Below are 26513 nucleotides of genomic sequence, written 5' to 3'. Positions count from 1 at the left end.
TTACAGCCAATGAAGTACTTTTGAAATGTAGTCACAGTTGTAATGTGGGAAACGTGGCAGCCAATTTGCGCACAGCAAGCTCCCACAAACAGCAATGTGGTAATGACCAGATAATCTGTTTTTGTTATGTTGGTTGAGGGATAAATATTGGCCAGGACACTGAGGATAACTCCCCTGCTCTTCTTCGAAATGGTGCCATGGGATCTTTTACGTCCACCTGAGAGCAGATGAGGCCTCGGTTTAACATCTCATCCTAAAGACAGCACCTCCGACAGTGCAGCGCTCCCTCAGCACTGCACTGAGAGTGTCAGCCTAGCTTTATGTGCTCAAGTTCCTGGAGTGGGACTATGAACCCACAACCTGCTGACTCAAAGGCGAGTGTGCTATCCACTGAGCCACAGCTGACACTGATGGGCCAAATGGCCTCTTTCTGTGCTGTGTCACACTATGATTTTGTGAATTATAGCCTCTCATCCCTGGGATCATCTGTGTGAATCTCTTCTGCACCCTCACCATGACCTTGATACCTTTCCTAAAGCAAGGCACCCAAAACTGAATTCTACCTGCAGCTTAACCAATGATTTGTATTGGTTTAAAGAAAGACTTGCATTTATATAGTGCCTTTCACGACCTCAGGACATCTCAAAGCGCTTTACAGCCAATGAAGTACTTTTGAAGTATAGTCACCAGTGTTCCCTCTAATTTTTATTTTAGGCGCGCAGTCCCTTTAAATTCACTGTGCGGTATCTTTTCCAGCGGAACAGCTGGTGAACAACCTGCAAGTGACCTCCTGATCTCTGCATGGCCTAGTGGGAACGTTGGTAGTCAGTGTTGTAATGTCAGAGACGCGGCAGCCAATCTGCACACAGCAAGATCCCACAAACAGCAATGTGCCAAATAATCTGATTTAGTGATGTTGGTTGAGGGATAAATATTGGCCCAGGTCACCGGGGAGAACGCCCCTGCTCTTCTTCGAAATAGTGCCGTGGGATCTTTTACATCCACCCGAGAGAGCAGACGGGGCCTCAGTTTAACGTCTCATCCGAAAGATGGCACCTCAGACAGTGCAGCACCCCCTCAGCACTGCACTGGGAGTGTCAGCCTGGATTTTGTGCTCAAGTCTCTGGAGTGGGACTATGAACCCACGACCTTCTGACTCACACGGCTGTTTAGCATTACTTTAGTATCAGAGCTGTGTGGTACGAGGTACTATACACCCGGCAACTACTTATCCTTTGGAGTCAAGAACCCACCTTATGTATGAAAATGTTTTGAAACCCTGTTTCGTTTTAGTTGATTTATGAAATGAATCCCTGACTCCCTTGAAAATTCTTGCGGATAATCAAGAATTCTTGCAGACAGATAATCGAGGCTCGACTGTAATGACTACTACAAAAATCCCAGACAGATAAAAAAAATAACAAAGAATGATTTTTATATGAGCTTTGCCCTGGATTAGCAAAACTGGAGTTACCACTTTCCTGAACTTGCTAAGGCTCACTGCCAGCTCCCACTGTGCACAGCTACATCCCGCACAGTGGGAGCTGGTGGCATAAGCATGACAAGTATAAAAACAGATTACAATGCTGTTAGTTTCTCGAATTTGGGCTTGTTTGCTCTATAAAGCCCCGCCGAAGGAGGGAGACTGTGCAGTCTGCAGTGACTTACACTGATATTGTGTACATGGAGTTCGTTCGCAGATCAGCCATGATCTCATTGAATGGCGGAACAGGCTCAAGGGCCTACTCCTGTTCCTATGTTCCTATCTGTAAAAACGCCTTGAAAACGATGGCCCACAGTCTAAAAGTTTGTAGAGAACTAGTTTCGATTTAAAGAAAATCTTGGGTGCGTTTTTATTTGCTTCTTTCTGTTGGTATTGTTTGTGTTCACACACACACTTCCCAGTAATCCCTGAATAAAGGCTGTTTGGATTCTGTCAGGAATTTGGGCAATTCAGCCCTTATCAAGGTTTACACCTTGGCCCAGAGTCTACTCAATACAGAGAGTCAAGATCAAAGATTTCCTGTCCTTACATTGTCACCTAGGCACCAAATACACCGCCCCCTTCCTCAACCTCCCCCCGAACCACCCTCCCCCCTCCAACCCTAGGCCCATTCAGCATCTGAAGTACACAAGACTTGGACGCCAGGAGATCATTTTTTGATGTGCGAGGACGGGTCATAAAAGATGCAGATTGCCGGCAGGTTGGGCCGGCTCCGGGAGTCTGGCACATGGAGTGCTTCAAAGGGCTGAAGCAAGGGTTTAGAATTGAGGAAGGCCCCGATCCTCAGTGTGATGATATGCAGCTTTGTTCGTGATCTTGGCAGTGTGAGGCCTGGACAAACAGGCGGCTATTATACACTTGATGGATTTTCACAGCAGGCGTTTGCTTTTTACTTCCACAAAAATGTTCCTTTTGTCTCTCGTTACAATAGCTACTGCAACCTCCAGAAATAAAATAAGCAAAATGTATCATTCATAGACCCCCAACCGCTGCGGGGTGGGGTGGGGGATTGGGACGGGTTGGGGGGGGGGGGCGGGTGGATAGTGCCACAGAAGGGGAAGGGGAAACCTGGAAAAGAGGGGGGACGGGTCAAGAAGGAGAGGAAGATTAAAATAAAACATTTGCACACAAACAACATCGAGCCAGGGCTGCTGTGTCACCATTGAAGGTGCTTTGAATCTGATTCTATATTGCCCCGTACCCTAACTCGCACCAAGTCCCGTTCACCTATCACCCTCGCTGACCTACATTGGCCCTCGGTCCGGCAACGCCTCGATTTAAAAAAATTCCCATCCTTGTTTTCAAAGCCCTCCCCTATGGCCTCGCCCACTCCCTATCTCTGTAACAATGTTCCCCTTATGTTCCCCATCCGTCTTTCGGATGAGACGTTAAACCGAGGCCCCGTCTGCTCTCTCAGGTGGACGTAAAAGATCCCGCGGCACTATTTCGAAGAAGAGCAGGGGAGTTATCCCTGGTGTCCTGGCCAATATTTATCCCTCAACCAAGATAACAAAAAAAAACAGATTATCTGGCCATTATCACATTGCTGTTTGTGGGAGCTTGCTGTGCGCAAATTGGCTGCCGTGTGTCCCACATTACAACAGTCGGTGGGGATGTTACACTTTTTCAAGGAGGCTTTGAGGGTGTCCTTGAAGCGTTTCCTCTGCCCACCTGGGGCTCTCTTGCCGTGCCGGAGCTCCGAGTAGAGCGCTTGTTTTGGGAGTCTCGTATCGGGCATGTGGACAATGTGACCCGTCCATCGGAGCTGATTGAGCGTGGTCAGAGCTTCGATGCTGGGGATGTTGGCCTGAGCAAGAACACTGATGTTGGTGCGCCTATCCTGCCAATGGATTTTGAAAAAGTGTAGCATCCCCACCGACACCTGGGAATCCCTGGCCCAAGACCGCACAAAGTGGAGGAGAAGCATCCGGGAAAGCGCCGAACACCTCGAGACTCTTCGCTGGGAGCAAGCGCAAGCCAAGCGCAGGCAGCGCAAGGAGCGCACGTCAACCTAAGCACCCCACCCACCCGCCCCTTCAACCACCGTCTGCCCCACCTGTGACAGAGACTGTAGGTCCCGCATTGGACTCATCAGTCACCTGCAAACTCATTTTTAATGTGGAAGCAATCATCCTCGGTTCCGAGGGACTGCCTAAGAAGAAGAAAATTACAACAGTGACTCCACTTCAAAAGTGCTTCATTGACTGTAAAGCGCTTTGAGACGTCCGGTGGTCATGAAAGGCGCTATATAAATGCAAGTCTTTCTTTCTTAAAGCTGCCCGGCTGTGCAGAGATCTGGAGGTCGCCCGCGGGCCACTCAACGGCTGTACAATTGAAATAACCGCATGTGCGCGAGAAATTGAATGGGCCGCGCACCCAAAAAAAATTTATGTGAAAATTGCTCTGTAACCTCCTCCAGGCCTACAGCCCCCTGAGATCTCTGCGTTCATCTAATTCTGGCATCTTGAGCACCCCGATTTCATTGGCTCCACCATTGGCGGCCGTGCCTTCAGCTGCCTGGGCCCTAAGCTCTGGAATTCCCTCCCTAAACCCCTCCGCATCTCTTACTCTCTCTCCTCCTTTAAGACCAAGCTTTTGGATCACCTGTCCTAATATCTCTTTATGTGGCTCGGTGTCAAATTTTGTCTGCTGACACCCCTGTGGAGTTCCTTGGGATGTTTTACTACATTAAAGGCGCTATATAAATGCAAGTTGTTGTTGTTGTTTGGTGTCATGCTACGGCCACTGGTTTCTGATACGTGCGTCCCTTAAGCCAGCAGCAATGTCAAAGTAAACTCGTTAATGCCTGTGGTGGTGATGGCCCGTATGATTTGCTGGACCTTAGTGAATCTGACAGGTTTACTGTAGTTCTGCTGTCAGCCACGAGAGACTCGCGCCTGGGCAGTTGCTTTACAACACTTATAAAATGGCTCCTGTCTCGGAAACAGTGACCCCCATGCACTGCTCTCCCCTGTTTGCACATCCCTTCTGAAGGTGGTCTCTGACTGCTTAATACTGTGTTGGGTGTTGCTGTGTCAGCCGGGGCTCAGTGGGTAGCAGGCTTGCCCCTGAGTCAGATAGGTCGTGGGTTCAAGTCCCACTCCAGACACAAAATCTAGGCTGACACTCCCAGTGCAGTACTGAGGGACAGCTGCACTGTCAGAGGTGTCGTCTTTCAGATGCGATGTTAAACCGAGGCCTCGTCTGCCCTCTCAGGTGGATGTAACAGATCCCATGACACTATTTTCAGGCAAGAGCTGGCGAGGTCTGCCAACATTACTGAAACAGACTATCTGGTTACTATATCATTGCTGTTTGTGGAATCTTGCTGTGCGCAAATTGGCTGCTGCATTTCCTACATTACAACAGTGATTTCACTTCAAAGACTACTTCATTGGCTGTAATTGCACATTGGGACATCCTGAGGTCATGAAAGCCCCAATCGCTCTCTCCCCGGGCCCCATGCCCCAGTCTCTCTCCCCCAAACCCCCATCCTCTCTCTCTCCTCTGACCCCCATTCCCCTCTCTCTCTCCCGACCCCCATTCCCCATTCTCCCACTTTTCCCAAACCATTCCCCTCTCTCTGTGCCCTGAACCCCATTCCCCAGTCTCCCACTCTCCCCGACCCATTCCCCTCTCTCTCTCTGCCCTGAACCCCGGACCCGCTCTCCTGACCCCCATTCCCCTCTCTCTCTCCCCGACCCGCAGTCCCCATTCTCCCACTCTCCCCAAACCATTCCCCTCTCTGCCCTGAACCCCATTCCTCGTTTTCCCACTCTCTCAGACCCTCTTCCCTGACCCCCATTCCCCTCTCTCTCTCCCCTGACCCTCATTCCCCAGTCTCAAGCTCCAAGCCATTCCCATCCACCGACCCCTTTCAGCTGACAGAGAGAGGGAGATTGGGGAATGTGGAATGGGGATTCTGGCTTTGGCGGCTGGGAGTCAAGGGAATGGGGCTCAAACGGGGTGGGTGATGGGAAGAGAGGGAGACTGGGGAATGGGATGGGTGTGCGGACTAGCATTTTCTGTAGAGCCGGGAGTTGGAGCAGCAGCAACGTGTTGAGTGGGAGTGGCGGCGAGAGAGGAGCAGCCAGTAAAGGGGTGTGTAAAATTTGGGGACTCTCGGTAAACAGTGAAAAATTGTTTGGGCGAATGGGGAACAAGGGGACGGAGTTTAAGGATTCTCACTGTAAGAACCAAGGGAGAAGGAAGATTTTTGAACAGTGGGCTATTAGACCATGGGATGCTTCACCACACCCATAAAGAACAACCACACCAATGAGATACTGGAGTGGGCACAAGACCCATGTTAACATGGCCAGGGAAGGGAGAGAGGAAACTTGGGCAAAATTATGTCTGTGTGTGGCGGAGGGGGGGGGGGGGAAACATTCAAGTGGAAAAGAGAGCAGCATTTAGAGCTAGCTCCTAAATTGAAATGATGCCAGAGGCCTGGAATCAGGGGCATTTGTCATTTCAATGGACGCTGTGCGTGTTACGTCACCGCGCGGCCAATTTGCCAGTACTCGGCGTGTGGCTTCAGCGCGGCGCGGATCTGCCAGCACTCTGCGTCTGACGTCATCGAGCTGCCGGCGCAGCGTGTGACGTCAGACGCAGCCCCCCCCCTCCCCCGGACTCTGCTCTCCTGCATGTGACCGGTCGGTTAATTGCCTCTGTGTGGCTGGGCTGGTGTTGAGAGCAATGCCAGGGTACAGGCGGCTGGGCAGGAAGGAGGAGCAGAAATGCAACAGGTAGGACAGGCGGCAGGAGACTGCAGCAAGCAATGGTTTAGTGAAGAGGATTTCGGAGTGTCAGCCAGTTGTTCAAGAGGGCATGCACCGTCTCACTTCTGAAACCTAGCAGGTTGTGGGTTCAAGTCCCACTCCAGAGACTTGAGCACAAAAACATCTAGGCTGACACTCCCAGTGCAGTACTGAGGGAGCGCTGCACTGTCGGAGGTGCTGTCTTTCGGATGAGACGTTAAACCGAGGCCCCGTCTCTCACAGGTAGACGAAAAAGATCCCATAGCACTATTTCGAAGAAGAGCAGGAGAGTTATCCCTGGTGACCTGGCCAATATTAATCCCTCAACCCACATCACTAAAACAGATTAACTGGTCATTATCACATTACTGTTTGTGTGAAAATTGGCTGCTGCGTTTCCTACAACAGTGACTATACTTAAAAAAATACTTCATTGGCTGTAAAGCACTTTGGGACACCCAGTGGTCGTGAAAGGCACTATATAAATGCAAGTGTTGCTTCTTTATAGCACAGCCAACATTAAAACAGGGGCAGTGCCAAAGGGGGAGGGTCATTCTTCATCCGTGAGCCCAGACAGTGTCGATTTACTATTCAACTGTGGGAGACTTCACAGACCAGCCTGACCCTGCCTCTACTGGTGCACACTGGCCAGCAGCAGATGCTGGATTCAATCGGGCAACGAAGCTCAGTTGATTTGCACTGACCATTAGGCCGAGGGCATTGAAACCACTTGAAGCATCTCTTCCACTGCCCTGGACTCAGCCCTTGCTGATCTGTACGCCTCAGTACTACACCATGAGATGCAGCCACCCCCTGCCGCCCCAGGGAATCAGTCAAGCAAGGTGTAAGTTGAACTTAGGAAATAAACATGGGAGATTTTTTTTTTTTGTGTGGTTTAGATAATCAGCCATATCTTGCAGAAAGCAATGCCAAGTGGACTGACATGGTGATATGGCACTCCCAGTACCCTGCACCATGGATTAATGAGAAGCAGGGTCACGTTGGTCACCTCCCATTTACCTCCTCAACTCGGCTGTACTGCCGTGGGAAGGAGGCCGAGTGGAGACCAGGCATCCCGAGCTAATCCCTGTAACCTCCCAGCAGGTGCCTGCTTTTGAGTGACATCGATGGAGCCTGGGAATCAGTCTCCAGCCTGCCCACCTCGCAGGTGGAAAAGGTGCAAGGAGCCAGAGGAGGGGGAAAGCTGCACCAAAGGAATCTAACCGGTGATTGTGAGCAGAGTGTTTTTACATTTCCAGACCGAAGCTAGACCTCCTGTTCGTGAGACGATTCTGCCGCATCCAAGCGGTCCTCTTCCCCTCTTGGTCATCGCAGAGTGTGTTGATGTTTGCTACGCTGCTATCTGTCGCCCTCCTTGGTGAGTCTGATCTGCCCCAGCCCCAGCTGACTTCAGAGAGTCGCAATTAATCTCTAACTTCTAACTGTTTTCCTGTGCAAGTGCAGCACATGAAGTCCAACTTTCAAAGCTGGCAGTCTGTCATGTGGGTGCGGCCAAATCATTGGCTACATTTTGCTCAGGCCACACCCACGGGAGGCCGATTGATGATAAAACTACAACAAGCTTTGCAAAACTTGCATGCTTTTGTAATTCTGTTTACAGAGTCACCTCCACAGCCCTCCCGTTGTATAGTATGTCTGTTCTGTGATATTCCCCATTTCATTTTTTTCCCTACGATTTTCTCCCCTTCCCCCTCTCAGACGCAGCCTCCAGTAACCTCAAATAATTAATATTGATGCCTGAGCCTCGATTGTGACTGATGTGCTCCCTCAGTGTGCTCACGCGCTCTCCCTCTCCCAGCAGGGTCGTTGGCTAGTGATCAGGAGCAGGAACCCTTACCCGACCCGATTTTCCTAACCCAGGTACGCTGTAGGAAATTGTAGTTTTCCCCTCGCGCTATCCGAGCTCAGGTCAGCTCGCTCAGAGCAGGCCTGGCATCAAAGGCGGCACCCTCCAGGTCTGTATGCTCAGCCCAAAAGGGAATTGATATATACTTGAAAAGGAAAAAAAATTGCATGGCTGTGGGGAAAGAGCGGGAGAGTGGGAATAATGGGATAGCTCTTACAAAGAGCCAGCACAGGCATGATGGGCCAAATGGCCTCCTGTGCTGTGTGATTGTAATCATGGTGTAAACCCAAGAGCCTATGGGGTAAAAATTGGGTAGCGCAAAAGTTAGCGTCCCCACGGCCGATTTTCCCAGGTAGCGCCCCGAGAGGGAGGAGGGGCACTACTGGAAGTGCCCCGCGTCCCTCTTGGGGCGCTGCGAGCCAATATCGCGGCGCTACGTGCCGCGGCACATCGCACCACGGTACTGCAGGCCTTCCTTCCCTTATTAAAGGGGGGGGGCCTGGCGCAGCGCGTCCCGGCGCCCAGCTGGGCCACCAGGGATCGGGAGTGCCGGCAAACGAGCTGAATTTCGCGGGAGGCGTTAGCGGCGCCGCGCCCAGGCGCTAGTTGATTTGCGCCCCGTTAGCGCCCTCTTAGGGAGGCGCAAATCAACCAAATTTAGCCCCCCATATTTCTTACCAAGGAAGCCCTTATTTTTAATTTCAGCCACAACAGATGGAGAGACTGCAACTCATTTCATGGATTCAATCAGTGTAATTCTGTTTCTATAAAGTTTAGTTGATCTCCCATGGCTTTACACATGGTAAGACAGAGATGATGGTCTCTCTTACCTGTGGCTGATGTTTTTGTTCTGCTGATTCGCTCTTGTCTCTCTTTTGCTTCTGCCGCTCCCTTTCTCTTCTCTGCCTTTAACTCTTTTTCCTTCTCTCTCTTTCCTTTCGGAGGGTGTGGTGGAGAAAGCAGCCACCTACGGCTGCAGGCTACACTTGGGGTGGAGGCTGTAGGTAAAATGTGACCCTCAGTGGCTCCCTTCCTCTCCCCCTCCTCCAATTACATCTGCTCCCCCCGCCCTTTACTTCCTCTGATCCTTCACAAATATCGTCCCTAGTGTCTCTCAGCACTCTGGGATAAGGATAGATGTTTCTAGCAGTCATATGTATCTTATTGTAGATTTACCTCCTCTGGTGACCCCCAGTGTCTGCCTTCTCCTGGTCTCAGATTTCAAGTGTGTTTCTCTGGATACCTTCTACCTTACCATCTATTTGGTCTTGGATCTGCTCTCCTCCCTCCCCCCACCTCATTTAGTTCAAATGATTTTCTGTCACTGCCTCGATGTTCCTCAACAATCTCTTTGCCCGTACTTGGTTTAGGTGCAGTTCATCTCCCCTGTCCCAGTCCTTTGTTTTCATTCTGGAAGTGTTCCCAGTTATTTATGAGGGGAGAATTGTTGCACTCACACCAGTCGCTCAATTACTGCCTCGCTCTTTTTGGTGAGCTCCCCTCCATTCCCAAACAGTGGCCGTACATCGGGGAACATGACCTTTTTCTCCACTATTAAAGCAGTTGATAGGGTGGAGAGAGAGGAACTATTTCCTTTTGGGGGGGGGGGGGGTGGGGGGGAGTCCAGAGCAAGGGGGCATAAACTTAATATTAGAGCTAGGCGATTGTCAGGAAGCACTTCTTCACACAAAGGGATAATGGAAATCTGGAACTCTTCCCCCTCCCAAAAAAAGCTATTCAGGTTGGGGGTGAATTGAAAATGTCAAAACTGAGATGGGTAGATTTTTTGTTCGGTAAGGGAATTAAGAATTACGGAACCAAGGAGGGTAGATGAAGTTAATATACAGATCAGTCATGACCCGCGATCTCTACCACCTAGAAGGACAAGGGCAGCAGACGCATAGGAACACCACCACCTCCAAGTTCCCCTCCAAGTCACACACCATCCTGACTTGGAAATATATCGCCGATCCTTCATCGTCACTGGGTCAAAATCCTGGAACTCCCTCCGACAGCACTGTAGGAGTACCTTCACCCCACGGACTTCAGCGGTTCAAGAAGGCGGCTCACCACCACCTTCTCAAGGATAATTAGGGATGGGCAATAAATGCCGGCCTTGCCAACGACACCCACATCCCATGAACAAATTTTTAAAAATTGAATGGTGGAACAGACTCAAGGGGCTGAATTGCCTACTCCTGTTTCTATCTTTGAGTTTTGAGCCAATCCTTTTAAGGCCCCTTTATTATTTCTTCTGATATCACCTACTTACCCCTGTTTGGACTACTACCCCAGGATCCCTACCTGTCCCCCTCGGTATCCCTTCTAACCTGTCCTCAGTATGTGCTGCTCTAGATCCAGATAGACAGCCTGCCCGTCTCTGAGTATTGTCCTTACAGCACACGTGGCTATCCTCCTTCCTGAGCAAAGAGTCATCCACGACCACGGCCTCTGTGTGAGGCGCAAACTGCCTCTTGTCGCGGGTTGCAATGCCGTTCACTGAATAGAAAAACTGACAGAAAACCTGAACCAAGAGATGGATTCATCACCGAGCTCCGGGGAACGGTTCATCCAGTTAAACAATGGACTGATGATGAGGGAAGGCTGTGCGGACCTGGTGTAACTGTACTGGTTATTCCTTTACAGAGCAGCTGGTGATTTATCAGGTGGGAATTGTTCCGAGCCACTTCTTCAAAGTTCTGGGTGACAGAGACCTGGTTGGTTTTAGAGAGCTCACCATCGTAGCCATCTGCCTCATCGTGGCCAACTCTGTGGTAAGTGACTGAAGTCAGTATTTTCTACGTGAAGTGACGTACCCACTGAAGGAGACTCTTATAACATCATTATAGGGTGTCCCTGCTGGCTCAGTAGTTAATATGCACCCTTGTGGGATGGAGCCATGCAGACCAGAAAGGCTCCAGGTTTCTCTGTCCTATTGGCAGATCTCAGCTGGGACAATGGGAACAGGAGTCGGCCATTCAGCCCCTCGAGCCTGTTCTGCCATTCAATGAGATCATGGCTGATCTGCGATCTAACTCCATATACCCGCCTTTGACCCATGCCCCTTAATACTTTTGGTTAACAGAAAGCTATCAATCTCCGATTTAAAATTAACAATTGACCCAGCATCAATTGTTGTTTGTGGAAGAGAGTTCCAAACTTCTACCATCCTTTGTGTGTAGAAGTGTTTCCTAATTTCACTCCTGAAAGGTCTGGCTCTAATTTTTAGACTATGCCCCCCTAGTCCTAGAATCCCCAACCAGCGGAAATAGTTTCTCTCTATCTACCCTATCTGTTCCCCTTAATACCTTGAAAACTTTGATCAGATCATCCCTTAACCTTCTAAATTCTAGGGAATACAACCCTAATTTGTGTAATCTCTGCTCGTAACTTAGCCCTTGAAGTCTGGGTATCATTCTGGTAAACCTACACTGCACTCCCTCCAAGGCCAATATATCCTTCCTAAGGTGTGGTGCCCAGAACTGCTCTCAGTGCTCCAGGTGTGGTCTAACCAGGGTTTTGTACAGCTGCAGCATAACTTCTACCCCCTTGTATTCTAGTCCTCGAGATATAAAGGCCAGCATCCCATTAGCCCTTTTGATTATTTTCTGTATCTGTTCAAGACATTTTAACGATCAATGTACCTGGACCCTCCAAGTCTCTTTGGACCTCCACTGTTTGTAGCTTTTCACCATTTAGAAAGTACCCTGTTCTATCCTTTTTAGGTCCAAAGTGGATGACCTCACATTTGCTTACATTGAAATCCATTTTCCACAGTTTTGCCCATTCACTTAATCTGTCGATGTCCCTTTGTAATTTTATGCTTTCATCTACACTGCCTACAATGTCACCTATCTGTGTGTCATCGGCAAAGTTGGATATATGACTTTCTATGCCATCATCTAAGTCGTTAATAAATATTGTGAATAGTTGAGGCCCCAACACACATCCCCGCGGGACACCACTGGTCACATCCTGCCAATTTGAGTACCTGCCCATTATCCCTACTGCCAGCCTCCTGCCGCTCAGCCAATTTCCTAACCAGGTCAATAATTTGCCCTCAATTCCGTGGGCTTCTACCTTAGATAACAGTCTCTTACGTGAGACTTTATCAAATGCCTTCTGGAAGTCCATATAAATAACATCCATAGACATTCCCCTGTCCACTACTTTAGTCACCTCTTCAAAAAATTCAGTCAGGTTTGTCAAACATGACCCACCTTTCACAAATCCATGCTGGCTCTCTCTGATCAACTGAAAATTCTCGAGGTGTTCAATCACCCTATCCTTAATTAGAGACTAGTAATTCCCCTACAACATATGTTAGGCTAACTGGTCTATAATTCCCTGGTTTCCCTCTCTCGCCATTCTTAAATAGCGGAGTGACATGCGTAACTTTCTAATCTAAAGGAACGGTTCCTGAATCGAGAGAACTTTGGAAGGTTATAGTTGGGGCATCTGTAATGTTCTCATCTACTACTTTTAAAACCCTGGGATGGGAACCATCTGGTCCTGGGGATTTGTCACTCTTTAGTGCCATTATTTTTTTCATTACTGTTATTTGACTTGCATTAATTTTATTGAGTCCCTGTCCCTGATTTAATATTAGTTTCCTTCGGATTTCCGGCATGTTATCCTTTCCTCTACTGTAAATACTGATGCAAAGTAATTATTCAACATGTCCGCCATTTCCTTATTATCATTGATAATATCACCGCTTTCAGTTTTTAAGGGGCCAACATCGCTCCTGACTACCCTCTTTTTCCGAATGTAATTGTAAACATTTTTTGTATTGATTTTGATATCCTTTGCAAGTTTCTTTTCATACTCCCTTTTTTGTAGCTCTTGCTGTCTGTTTTGTGACCCTGTGCTGTCCTTTGTCTGCAGAGTACAGTTGGTGTCGATATGCTTGAGTGAGGCGCTAGATAAATGCAAGTTGTTGAGAAGGGAACGACCAGGCAAGGCTCCCACTGCTGACCACATGGTCAAATCGGGTGATGACAGTTTATCTCGATGTGCATATGAAGAATGCCGTTTTGGGGCTCGGTCCCAGATGGTGCCCAGTGCCCCAACACTGTAACCCAGCAGTGTGTCAGCACCTTGAAGAGAGGAGAAGGAAAAAGAAATCAACGCATTCTTCATCCTTTTCAATTCGGCTGTCACATTCCTGCTCACTTGCATTCTTTGTAAGAAAGGACTTGCGCTTATATAGCACCTTCCGTATCCTCGGGGCGTCCTAGAGCGCTTCACAACAAATAAAGTGCTTTTGAAATGTAATTCCCATTGTTACATAGGCAAGCATGGTAGCCATTTACGCACAGCAAGGTCCAATGAGCAGCAAGTGAGATAAAAGACCAGATGATCTATTTTGGTCATGTTGGCTTTTGGCCAGATTGCCGGGAGAACTCTTATGTTCTTCAAATAATGCCTTGGGAATCTTATACCCCACCTCCTCTCTTTCTCTCTTTCCCCCCCCCCCCCCCCCCCCCCGAAGAATCAGACGGGGGCCTCGCTTTAACGTTTCACTTGAAAGAGAGCACACCTCCAACAGTGCAGCACTCCCTCAGTACTGCGCTGAAGTGCTCACCCAGATTGTGTGTTGCAAGCCCTGGAGTGGGTCTTGAACGTTTTCACTCGAACAAAAGTGCTCCCAACTGAGCCCAAATCACTTTGTTTCAGCATCTACAAAGCTCAGGAAATTGATGCTTGTAAATTTTAGGCTTCTCCCATTTATTTATGCTTTTCGGAATAAGACAGTTTTTTCACGGACAGAACGTGGAACTTCGTGTGGAGTAAATGGGTTAGTTTGCCACAGGCCTGACTATCACTACATCCTTGAGTTACACCCTGCTGAATTTATTGGGATGCCTACTGTTCCCTCTGATAGATGGTAAAACACCATGCTGACAGAACATGGCGCAGACTAAAACTACAAGTCAAATTTATTGCTAGGCATAAATTTAGATAGAAGCACAGTTAAATCAACAGAACAAGAAAATGCAGTATTTAAAGTTTACCAGTACTCAAACCATTTTTCCAAGATCGAAATAACTTCTGTGATTGAGGATGGAGCCCACATCCATCACATTGAGAGCCAAATGGGTCTTTAACAGCTGATATCTGTATTCTATCTGTTCTGTTTCCTTTTCCTTACCGCTGTTTGCTGCTTGATGTATCAGGATGGAATGCTCTTGGCTGTAGGTGTTTGCACAGTCAGTGTCGCTGCTGCATTGAGTGAACGACTGGAGGTACACGTGGTCCCGCCTGTTCTCCTCTTGCCCCTCCCACCCAAGGTGAAGCACCTCTTCAACTATCCAATCATTCCTCAGTTCGATTTCCTTTCAGGTTGCTTGCTACCAAACCTATCGCCCCTCTACCCCCCCCCCCCCCCCCATAAGCTGTGCACCTCCTGGTTTCGAGAGGACAACCAATCAAGGGTGGACAACAGCCTCAGGACAAGAAGGAAGTGTGAGGGAAATAGTTCCTTGGCTGTGCGTCTTGTGGTGTCAGAGTGTGAATGTTAAAGGTTTGAGGGTTTTTTTTAACTCCAGTGATGGGTTTTCTCTTTCAGCTGAAGAGCTTTGACCAGTTCATCTCGAGTTTGATGTACGTAAGGTGGAGGCAGAGTCTGACCATGGACTTGCACAAGTCCTACTTCAAGAGGAAAGTCTACTACACTCTCAACGTGCTCCACGATGACCTGGATAACCCGTAGGTGAAATCCGAGTGGGGCTGGCTCTTCCCCAATTTAAAGAGTTAAAAAAAATTATAAAGTGGTTTCTCCAAAGACTTAGTTGGGTAAAGCAATGAGTAGCTGAACAGTGGATCCCCAGTTGAATGATCTTGGCTGGAGCGGTTGCAGCGGCAGCCAGAGTTAGCCCCAGTGGCGTTAGTTTAGGAAGGGGAATATTGTCCATGGCTCATTGTCGGAGAGCTGAGGGCCGGATCAGGCTCGGCTGTGATTACCCGACCACCCCACCCTCTGGGCAAATAGTCGCTGTCCAGACTGAAGTGAAGAATAACCAGTTGGGCACGCTACTGAAGGGTGCCTGACACTTGTGCAACTCTAATCCCAGCAATGCACTTGGGAGGGAAAGAAATACAGCACCGTTCATGATATCCGCACACCCCAAGATGCTTCACAGCCAATTTTATACAATTGTTTCTTTAAGGTGTGGTCAGTGTTGTAGGAAGCCAATTTGCAAATGGCTTATATATCAAATATAATGGGTACCTGAGACTGAGCCACAGGCTGGAATCTAATCGAGGGGTTCGGATGGTTTATATATAGAATAATGGATACCTGGGAGTGAGTTACAGGCTGGAACCTAATCGAGGGGTTCAGATGGTTTATATATAGAATAATGGATACCTGGGAATGAGTTACAGGCTGGAATCTAATCAAGGGGTTCGGATGGTTTATATATAGAATAATGGATACCCGGGAGTGAGTTACAGGCTGGAATCTAATCGTGGGGTTCGGATGGTTTATATATAGAATAATGGATACCCGGGAGTGAGTTACAGGCTAGAATCTAATTGAGGGGTTCGGATGGTTTATATATAGAATAATGGATACCCGGGAGTGAGTTACAGGCTAGAATCTAATTGAGGGGTTCGGGGGGTTTATATATAGAATAATGGATACCCGGGGATGAGTTACAGGCTAGAATCTAATCGAGGGGTTCAGATGGTTTATATATAGAATAAATGGATACCTGGGAGTGAGCTGCAGGCTAGAATCTAATCGAGGGGTTCAAAGTGACCGATGAGAGCAGGATGAATGGGTTTAAACATTCCTCTGAACCCCGATATTGGATCATAGCCTGAGTTGGCTGTGCTGTGACCTACCTGCATGAAGCTGTCGGTGTGTTTTACAGGGACCAGCGAATCAGCCAGGATGTGGAGCGGTTCTGCAGAGGGATGAGCACGATGGCCAGTAACCTCATCATCTCGCCATTCACCCTGGGTTATTACACTTACCAGTGCTTTAACAGGTAATGCAGAGAGAGGCTGAGCAAGGCAGGGGGAGCGGAATGAGGGAGTTGAGTCTTGCTCCTTCAGGACAAGGAAGACCTGCCAAGTCTTCAGTATTGCCAAACCCACCGCTTCATAAATCAGGAGACAAGCTCTTAAAAATCAGGTTCCCCGACCCGACCCCTTGCTGACCTTTGCTCTCGGACAGGAAGCGCATTCCGCGACCTTTGACCCTGGACAGGAAGCATATTTGACCGTCCCTAACCAATTACTGACATAAGGACATAAGAAATCGGAGTAGGTGGATCGGTGGCCCCGCTGTTGCGTCACTCGCTGGCCGGCCTTGCTCTGTTATTCGACCCTCCGAGATCTCTGCGCTCCTCCAATTCTGGCCTCTTGCGCATTGCCGATTTTAATCGCTCCACCATTGGTGGCTGTGCCTTCAGCTGCCTAGGCGCTCCTTAAAACCTAGCTCTTTGGCATCGCACTTTGTTGATTAAGTAAAACAGCCGCAAATCAGAACTGAAGAACAGGGAATATATAAATCAAAAGAGACCAAGGTGGCTAGAAAAGTGCCAATGAGAAACTACTGATCCCCAGAGCACGGGCAAAAATTCCAGAATGCGCGTAATGAAAGTGGAATTCGACTTATTCATTCGCTGTAAATCGGTGAGCATGCTAACTGTGTTCCATGGTAATACAACCCTATTATACAATAGAATATCCTCTGACTCACTGTGACGAACGCCACAGGAAATCTGCCAGTCTATATAGAAAAGTCCTGTGTCTATAGTGTGCGCATGCGCAAATCGGCGGGAAAAATCCCGATATTTAGGCGTTACATCGCGAGAGAAGCTTTATTCCACTCTGAAGTCGCGTCCCTCGTGATGGGTTCGCGAGAGTTGGCAATACTGAGACTATAAAATCTATCTTCAGATCCCTCACTCGGGGGGCGGATAGAGTAAAACACAACTCCCTGTGGTTAACTGGGGCTTTAGTTCTTGCTCTGGGGCTATTCCCAACTGGAGTGTCAGGTCCTGTTTATGACGTTCTTTCATTACCGTGGTTTTGTGTTCATGAAATGCCTTGTCTGTTTTCAGCACAGGCTGGCAGGGCCCCATCAGCATCTTCATTTACTTCATAATCGGCTCCATAGTCAACAAGATTCTGATAGGGCCGATTGTGCCAACCCTCGTCCAACAGGAGAAGCTGGAGGGAGACTTCAGGTGAGAAATGAGACTTCAGGGGAAAGAAAAGAAAGAAAGATTTGCATTTATATAGCGTTTTCATGACCACCGGATGTCCCAAAGCGCTTTACAGCCAATGAAGTACTTTTGAAGTGGATTCACTGTTGGAATGTGGGAAACGCGGCAGCCAATTTGCGCACAGCAAGCTCCCACAAACAGCAATGTGATAGTGACCAGATAATCTGTTTTTGTTATGTTGGTTGGGGGATAAGTATTGACCAGGACACCAGGGAGAACTCCCCTGCTCTTTTTCGAAATAGTGCCGTGGGATCTTTTACGTCCACCTGAGAGAGCAGACGGGGCCTCGGTTTAACATCTCATCCGAAAGACGGCACCTCTGACAGTGCAGCGCTCCCTCAGCACTGCACTGGAGTGTCAGCCTAGCTTTATGTGCTCAAGTCCCTGGAGCGGGACTTGCCTCTGAGTCAGAAGGTTGTGGGTCCAAGAGTGCTACTAACTGAGCCACAGCTGACACTGGGAGAGGAAAGGGCAGTGTGGGCTATGAAACTTTCAGCGCTTGTTTCCAGTCTGCTCTGTGACTGGGTTGACAGGGGAGGGAAATACCCCCCATCCCAGCTCTTAGTCATTTCTAAGGCTGCATAAAGTGACACCTCTGTTCCCGGCCAGAATGGAGATGATTGGGTAATTCCCCCGTCAATCACGCCTGGAGACTGCACTGCTGTAAGTGACTGGGATTGATTTTACGCACATCACTTGTGTTCTGTAACTATCCTCCACTCAATTTATGTTGCTGGAGAAATAATCCTGTTTTTATTTCGGTCAGGAGTTCTGTTTGCTGTAGTTTGTAGAGACTCTGTTTGCCGATGACTGAGACTCTATTTGAACATACGAACATAAGAAATAGGAGCAGGAGTCGGCCATTTTGCCCTTCGAGCCTGCTCCGCCATTCAGTAAGATCATGGCTGATCATCGACCTCAACTCCACTTTCCCGCCCGATCTCCATATCCCTTGATTCCCTTAGAGTCCAAAAATCTATTGATCTCAGCCTTGAATATACTCAACGACTGAGCATCCACAGCCCTCTGGGGTAGAGAATTCCAAAGATTCACAACCCTCTGAGTGAAGAAATTCCTCCTCATCTCAGTCCTAAATGGGACTCAAGGCGGATAAATCACCTGGACCTGATGGCTTACATCCTAGGGTCTTGAGGGAAGTGGCGGTAGGGATTGTGGATGCATTGGTAATTTTCCAAAACTCCCTGGACTCGGCAATGGTCCCGGCAGACTGGAAAACTGCTAATGTAACACCCTTATTTAAAAAGGGCAGTAGACAGAAGGCTGGAAACTATAGACCGGTTAGCCTAACATCTGTGGTAGGTAAAATTTTGGAGTCCATTATTAAGGAGACAGTAACAGGACATTTGGATAATCATAATTTAATAGGACAAAGTCAGCATGGTTTCATGTTTGACAAATTTGCTGGAGTTCTTTGAGGAAGTAACATACAGGGTGGATAAAGGGGAACCAGTGGACGTAGTGTATTTAGACTTCCAAAAGGCATTTGACAAGGTGCCACACAAAAGATTATTGCTTAAGATAAAAAATCACGGGATTGGGGGTAATATTCCGGCATGGATAGAGGATTGGCTATCTAACAGAAGGCAGAGAGTTGGGATAAATGGTTCATTCTCAGACTGGCAATCAGTAACTAGTGGTGTACCGCAGGGGTCAGTGCTGGGTCCCCAACTCTTTACAATCTATATTAACGATTTGGAGGAGGGGACCGAGTGTAACATATCAAAGTTTGCAGATGATACTAAGATGGGAGGGAAAGTAGTGAGTGAGGAGGACATAAAAAACCTGCAAGGGGACATAGGCTAAGTAAGTGGGCAGAGATTTGGCAGATGGAATACAATACTGGAAAGTGTGAGGTTATGCACTTTGGCAGGAAAAATCGTAGAGCAAGTTATTATCTTAATGGCAAGAAACTGGAAAGTACTGAAGTACAAAGGGATCTGGGGGTCCTGGTGCACAAAACTCAAAAGGTTAGTATGCAGGTGCAGCAAGTGATTAAGAAGGTCAATGGAATGTTGGCTTTCATTGCTAGGGGATAGAATATAAAAATAGGGAGGTATTGCTTCAGTTGTACAAGGTATTGGTGAGACCGCACCTGGAATACTGCGTACAGTTTTGGAGTCCATACTTAAGAAAGGACATACTTGCTCTCGAGTCAGTACAAAGAAGGTTCACTCGGTTAATCCCGGGGATGAGGGGATGGACATATGGGGAGAGGTTGAGTAGATTGGGACTCTACTCATTGGAGTTCAGAAGAATGAGAGGCGATCTTATTGAAACATATAAGATTGTGAAGGGGTTGGATCGGGTGGATGCGGGGAGGATGTTCCCGATGATGGGTGAAACTAGAACTAGAGGGCATAGTCTTAGAATAAGGGGCTGCTCTTTCAAAACTGAGATGAGGAGGAACTACTTCACTCAGAGGGTGGTAGGTCCATGGAATATGCTGCCCCAAGAAGCTGTAGAAGCTACATCATTACATAAATTTAAAACAGAAATAGACAGTTTCCTAGAAGTAAAGGGAATTAAGGGTTATGGGGAGCGGGCAGGAATTTGGACATGAGTCTAGGTTCGGATCGGTCATGGCCCTGTGGGTAGCGGAGCGGGCCCAGGGGCCGTGTAGCCTGATCCTGCTCCTATTTCGTGTCTAATTCTGTTAGATTCAGGAGATGGTTCTGTGATAGTAGATTGGCGGTTAGGATCAGATCAGCCATGATCTTATTGAATGGCGGAGCAGGCTCGAGGGGCCAATTGGCCTACTCCTGCTCCTATTTCTTATGTTCTTAAATGGCCGACCCCTTATCCTGAGACTATGCCCCCTAGTTCTAGACTCTCCAGCCAGGGGAAACAACCTCTCAGCGTCTACCCTGTCAATCCCCCTCAGAATCTTATTTGTTTCAATGAGATCATCTCTCATTCTTCTGAACTCCAGAGAGTATCGCCCCAATCTACTCGATCTCTCCTCATAGGACAGCGCTCTCATCCCAGGAATCAGTCTGGTGAACCTTCCTTGCACTGCCTCCAAGGCAAATATATCTTTCCTTAGGTACGAAGACCAAAACTGTACACCATACTCCAGGTGTGGTCTCACCAGGGCCCTATATAATTGCAGTAAGACATCTTTACTCTTATACTCCAACCCCCTTGCAATAAAGGCCAACATGCCATTTACCTTCCTAATTGCTTGCTGTACCTGCATGTTAACTTTCCGTGTTTCATGTACAAGAACACCCAAATCCCTCTTAACACCAACATTTAATACTTTCTCACCATTTAAAGAAAATTCTGTTTTTCTATTCTTCCTACCAAAGTGAATCACCTCACATTTCCCCACATTATACTCCATCTGCCACCTTTTGTGTTCTCCTCACAGCTTACTTTCCCACCTAGCTTTGTATCGTCAGCAAACTTGGATACATTGCACTCGGTCCCTTCATCTAAGTCATTGATATAGATTGTGAATAGCTGAGGCCCAAGCACTGATCCTTGCAGCATTCCACTTGTTACAGGCTGCCAACCCGAAAATGACCCGTTCATTCCTACCCTCTGTTTTCTGTCCGTTAACCAATCCGTGCTAATATATTAACCCCATGAGCTGTTACCTTGTGTAAAATTGTTTGCTGTAGAATAGACTCTGTTTGCTATAAGTCCTGCTTTAAGTCCCGCTCCACCTCCAGCTCAATGGCTAACACGGTGCTTTCAATACTCACTCTCTGCCCACAGGGGATGTGCCAGAGGACTGGAGAACAGCTAACGTAGTACCATTATTCAAGAAGGGTAGTAGGGATAAACCAGGGAATTACAGGCCAGTGAGCCTAACATCAGTGGTAGGGAAATTATTGGAAAAAATTCTGAGGGACAGAATTAGTCTCCACTTGGAGAGGCAAGGATTAATCAGGGATAGTCAGCATGGCTTTGTCAAGGGAAGATCATGTCTGACCAAATTGATTGAATTTTTCGAGGGGGTGACTAGGTGTGTGGATGAGGGTAGTGCAGTGGATGTGGTATACATGGATTTCAGTAAGGCTTTCGATAAAGTCCCGCATAGGAGACTGGTCAAGAAGGTAAGAGGCCATGGGATCCAGGGTGCCTTGGCACATTGGATCCAAAACTGGCTTAGTGGCAGAAGGCAGAGGGTGATGGTCGAAGGTTGTTTTTGTGACTGGAAGCCTGTGTCCAGTGGGGTACCGCAGGGATCGGTGCTGGGTCCCTTGCTGTTTGTGGTCTACATTAATGATTTGGATGTGAATGTAAAAGGTATGATCAGTAAGTTCGCAGATGACACGAAAATTGGTGGGGTGGTAAATAGCGAGGAGGGTAGCCTCAGTCTGCAGGACGATACAGATGGGTTGGTCAGATGGGCGGAACAGTGGCAAATGGAATTTAACCCTGAAAAGTGTGAGGTGATGCATTTTGGAGGGACTAACAAGGCAAGGGAATACACAATGAATGGTAAGACCCTAGGAAAGACAGAGGATCAGAGGGACCTTGGTGTGCATGTACATAGATCCCTGAAGGCAGCAGAACAGGTGGATAAGGTGGTTAAAAAGGCATATGGGATACTTGGCATAGCCGAGGCATAGAATATAAGAGCAGGGAAGTTATGATGGAGCTGTACAAAACGCTGGTTAGGCCACAGCTGGAATACTGTGTGCAGTTCTGGTCGCCACTCTATAGGAAGGATGTGATTGCTTTGGAGAGGGTGCGGAGGAGATTCATCAGGATGTTACCTGGGCTGGAGCGCTTCAGCTATGAAGAGAGACTGGACAGGCTGGGGTTGTTTTCCTTGGAGCAGAGAAGGCTGAGGGGGGACCTGATTGAGGTGTACAAAATTATGAGGGGCATAGATAGGATGGATAGAAAGGAACTTTTTCCCTTAGTAGGGGGGTCAATAACCAGGGGGCATAGATTCAGGGTAAGGGGCAGGAGGTTTAGAGAGGATTTGAGGAAGAACTTTTTCACCCAGAGGGTGGTTGGAATCTGGAACTCACTGCCTGAAAGGGTGGTAGAGGCAGGAACCCTCACAACATTCAAGAAGCATTTAGATGAGCACTTGAAATGCCATAGCATACAAGGCTAGGGACCAAGTGCTGGAAAATGGGATTAGATTAGACAGGGCTTGATGGCCGGCGCGGACACGATGGGCCGAAGGGCTTCTTTCTGTGCTGTATAACTCTATGGGGGAGAAATTGGGTGGAGCCGCAAACGGGGCGCCAAGCTCGCCTGGGCACCGGATTTAGCGCAGCGTTTGGCGCAGCAGCGCCGGAAATTCAGCTTGAGCGCCCCAAGAGGGACACGGGGCGAGGCTCGAGGCACTCCGCGTCCCTCTTAGGGCGCTGAAACTGAATATCACAGCGCAACGTGCTGCAGCGCCACACGCTGCGGCACGGCGCGCTGCGGTACTGCAGGCCTTCCTTCCATTCTTAAGGGGGAGGGGCCTGCAACAGCGCGATCAGAGATCGCGAGTGCCGGCAAAAGAGCCCGGCACCGAGGAGAAGTGCCGGGCTCTCGGAAAACAGCCGGCAATGCCACGGGGGGAGATCAGGAGGCCGGGGACGGAGGCGCTGGCAGGTGGCCGCCGAAAAAAAACGGCCGCCCCGCACCTCCACCTTAATTTGCGCCACTGCCGCCACAGGAAGGCCCCATGAACCGGGCGCCATTTGCGAACGGCGCTACAGAGACGGTCGCTGCCAAATATTGAGATCGGGGCGGTAGCGGGGCGCTGCGCACACCGATGACGTCATCGGAGGCGGCGCAGCGCAACAGGTTAACGCCGCTATTAGCGCCCCAGCTAAATATCGCGAGAGGCGCGGCCAGTGGTGCTAAAGCCACTGAGTGCCCTCTTTAGGCGCTAACTGGTGGGTAAAGGCATAGGCCGAATTAGTACAGAGCCACAGCGACCAGGAAGCCCCAGTTTGTGCTGAGTTGGCTGGTGTCAGCAACGCAATGGAATGTTGGCCTTTATTGCAAAGGGAATGGAGTATAAAAGTAGGGAAGTCCTGTTACAACTGTACAGGGGGTTGGCGAGACCACACCTGGAGTACTGCGCACAGTTTTGGTCTCCTTATTTAAGGAAGGATATACTTGCATTGGAGGCAGTTCAGAGAAGGTTCACGAGGTTGATTCCTGGGATGAAGGGGTTGTCTTATGAGGAAAGGTTGAGCAGGTTGGGCCTATACTCATTGGAGTTTAGAAGAATGAGAGGGGATCTTATTGAAACATAAGATTCTGAAGGGGCTTGACAGGGTAGATGCTGAGAGGATGTTTCCCCTCGTGGGGGAATCTAGAACTAGGGGGCATAGTTTCAGAATAAGGGGTCACCCATTTAAAACGGAGATGAGGAGGAATTTCTTCTCGGAGGGTCGTGAATCTTTGGAATTCTCTTCCCCAGAGAGCTGTGGAGGCCGAGTCATTGAATATATTCAAGGCGGAGATAGACAGATTTTTGAAAGGTAAGAGAGTCTAGGATTATGGGGAACAGGCAGAGAAGTGGAGTTGAGGCTAAGATCAGATCAGCCATGATCTTATTGAATGATGGAGCAGGCTCGAGGGGCCGAATGGCCTACTCCTGCTCCTACATCTTATGTTCTGATGTTCTAACTGTAGAGGTGCTGCAGTTGGGCTCAGCTAGAGAGGGGAGGTGGAGAAAATCATCCAGAGTTCCTGCTTCTGATCGCCATCCAGTACAGGAAAGTGCTCGTATGTGCAGGACAGGAGCAGGCGCAGCTGTGATGTACGCCCTGGTCGAATGCCACCACTCACGATCTAGATTGAGGCATGGCAACGTGCGAGACGGGACCATAGAGCTGCTGGTCCCCGTGGAACCGTAGCACACCTGTCGCCCACATTGGACTTGTGTTCCTGTCTGCCCAGCTTCTCTCTGCTTTGTAACATTCCAGGACTGCGGGGCAGCTCAGTAATTTCCTCAGTTGACAGAATAGTTTAATAGTAAATGATTTTGGACAGTGGAATGTACTTCCCCTTTAATATTACGTGCAGCACAGAAACAGGCCATTCGGCCCAACTGGTCTGTGCTGGTGTTTATGCTCCTCCCCATTCCATCTACCTCACCTCGGCCTTTCAGCATTTACCCGTTTCTCTCCTGTACCCATCTAGTTTCCTTTTGAGAGCACCTAAGCCATTCGCCTCAACCACTTCCTGTGGTAGCGAGTTGCACATTCTAACCACTCTCCGAGTAAAGAAACTTCTCCTGATTTCCCTAATGGATTTATTAGTAACTACCTTGTATTTATGGCCCCTAGTTTTGGATTCTTCCACAAGTGGAAACATTGGGGTTGATTTTCAGTGTGCCGAGAGGCGGGTTTTTAGGCGTGCGGGGGGCTAAAACCTTGAATTCGGGGGTCCCAACACCATCCTGCCCAAAACCCGCCTCCACGTAAGTTTCAGAGGAGGCGGGTACCCGCCCCGCACTGGGACCCGCCAACCCGAGGCGGGAAGGGATTAGTGCCAATTAACTGCCTGTTAACAGGTAGTTAACAGTCAGTTTTTAGCCTAATCCCTATTTTGAGGGATGTCGTGTGGGTTTCCCGACGGCTCCAAACCACGCCAGGTTAGAGCAGGCGGGCCGTCGTGTTGAAGGACTTAGAGGGGTCGCGATGTCGGTGTTCAGGTGAGCGATGGGTGCATAAGTGCAAAGGTAAGTGTGTTTGGTGTGTCTAACGTGTGAAGAAGTTTAAATTACCTGTACTTACCTTAACAGCCTTTCTTCCTCTAGGCTTCGGGAGTCCATCACTCAGCCGGCAATGAAAGCAAAATGGCTGCGATCTGTCAAAAGTGTCAGCCTTCAGCTTTCATTGCCGGTGAGAGCTCTAACTGAGTCTGTGTAGAAGGACTCGGGTTAGAAATCAGACTGTCAGTGTTTGACAGCTTCAAATAGCTGTGAAACACTGATATTTCATCTGTCAAGACCTCTTGACAGATGAAATGTCAATCTGTGACGTCACCTGTTGCCGGGTGGCCCTTAATTGGCCGCGGGCTCAACAAGGTCAATCAAGGGAAAATCGCGTGGATTGGCCGGACGTCGATGTAGGCGGGACTAAAACCCGAAAGTTGTAGTCCCGCCTCCTTCCCGACAGCTTAATGAAAATCGACCCCATTCTCTCCACATCTACCCTGTCCAACCCATTAATGATTTTAAAGACCTCGCTCTCAACAAAAAAAGCCCCGACCTGTTCAATTTTCCCGATAGCTGTAATTTCTCAGTTCTGGTACCATCCTTGTAAAAAAAAAAAAAAAACACTTTCTCCAGTGCTTCGATGTCCTTTTTAGACTGTGGAGACCATAATTGTGCGCAGTAGTCTAAGCGCGCGGCCTGACCAGGGTCCTATACAAGTTTAAAACAACTTCACTAATAGTAGAATATTTACTTACCCCTTTAACAGTAAATGGTTTTGCCTCGGTTGACGGAATGTAGTTCCCTTTAATACCCTGCGCGGGCTGGCAGAAACACAGCAGGTAACCCAGCCCTCGTTCTGGTCGGAGGGAGGGGGACGTGGCCAAAAAGATGAATGTGGAAATTTTCATGGGGCATTTTTGTGTCTCCAAATGAGGACGTCGCGCCTGGCTAAAGACGAAGAATTCTAACCTCTTCCTGTCTCTCTTCCCCACAAAGGTTCAAGCACATGCAGATCCGCGTTAATGCTGAGTCAGCGGCTTTCTACAGGTAAGGGTACAGGGCTGTGAGTCAGCGGATTTCTGTGAATGAATGTGTCGTGATAATCTGTAAAGGGACATAGTCACTCCATCCCGCAGCGCTGCTTGAGAGCTTGGATGCTGTTGTGAAAGCACGAGATCTTAGAAAGAAAGATTTGCATTTCTATAGCGCCTTTCACAACCTCAGGGCATCCCAAAGCGCTTTACAGCCAATGAAGTACAGTCACTGTAGTAATGTGGGAAACGCGGCAGCCAATTTGCACACAGCAAGCTCCCACAAACAGCAATGTGATAATGACCAGATCATCTGTTTTTTCTGATGTTGATTGAGGGATAAATATTGGCCGGGACACTGGGGATAACTCCCCTGCTCTTCTTTGAAATAGTGCCGTGGGATCTTTTACGCCCACCTGAGAGGGCAGACGGGGCCTCGGTTTAACGTCTCAGCT

The 26513-nt window shown here is 48.6% G+C and overlaps 1 protein-coding gene across 1 annotated transcript in view; it reads left to right on the top strand.

Annotated features, from left to right (window-relative positions):
* Nucleotides 1–6136: 6136 nt before the first annotated feature.
* The window catches only part of abcd4 (ATP-binding cassette, sub-family D (ALD), member 4), a 75150-nt gene continuing 54773 nt past the window's right edge, over nt 6137–26513 (top strand). The window contains exons 1-7 of the mRNA XM_086002701.1: nt 6137–6252; nt 7524–7642; nt 10778–10905; nt 14703–14842; nt 16012–16128; nt 17209–17334; nt 26024–26074. Of these exons, the coding sequence (XP_085858827.1) occupies nt 6203–6252; nt 7524–7642; nt 10778–10905; nt 14703–14842; nt 16012–16128; nt 17209–17334; nt 26024–26074 (731 nt within the window). The 5' untranslated portion in view covers nt 6137–6202. The remainder of the gene's footprint in view (nt 6253–7523; nt 7643–10777; nt 10906–14702; nt 14843–16011; nt 16129–17208; nt 17335–26023; nt 26075–26513) is intronic.

Source organism: Somniosus microcephalus, chromosome 12, assembly GCF_052327205.1.
Source record: "Somniosus microcephalus isolate GS21.2 chromosome 12, FLI_Smic_1.0, whole genome shotgun sequence".
Classification (NCBI taxonomy): Eukaryota; Metazoa; Chordata; class Chondrichthyes; order Squaliformes; family Somniosidae; genus Somniosus; species Somniosus microcephalus.
The sequence above is the reverse complement of the archived record's forward strand: the minus strand, read 5'-3'. Positions and strand labels throughout refer to the sequence as shown.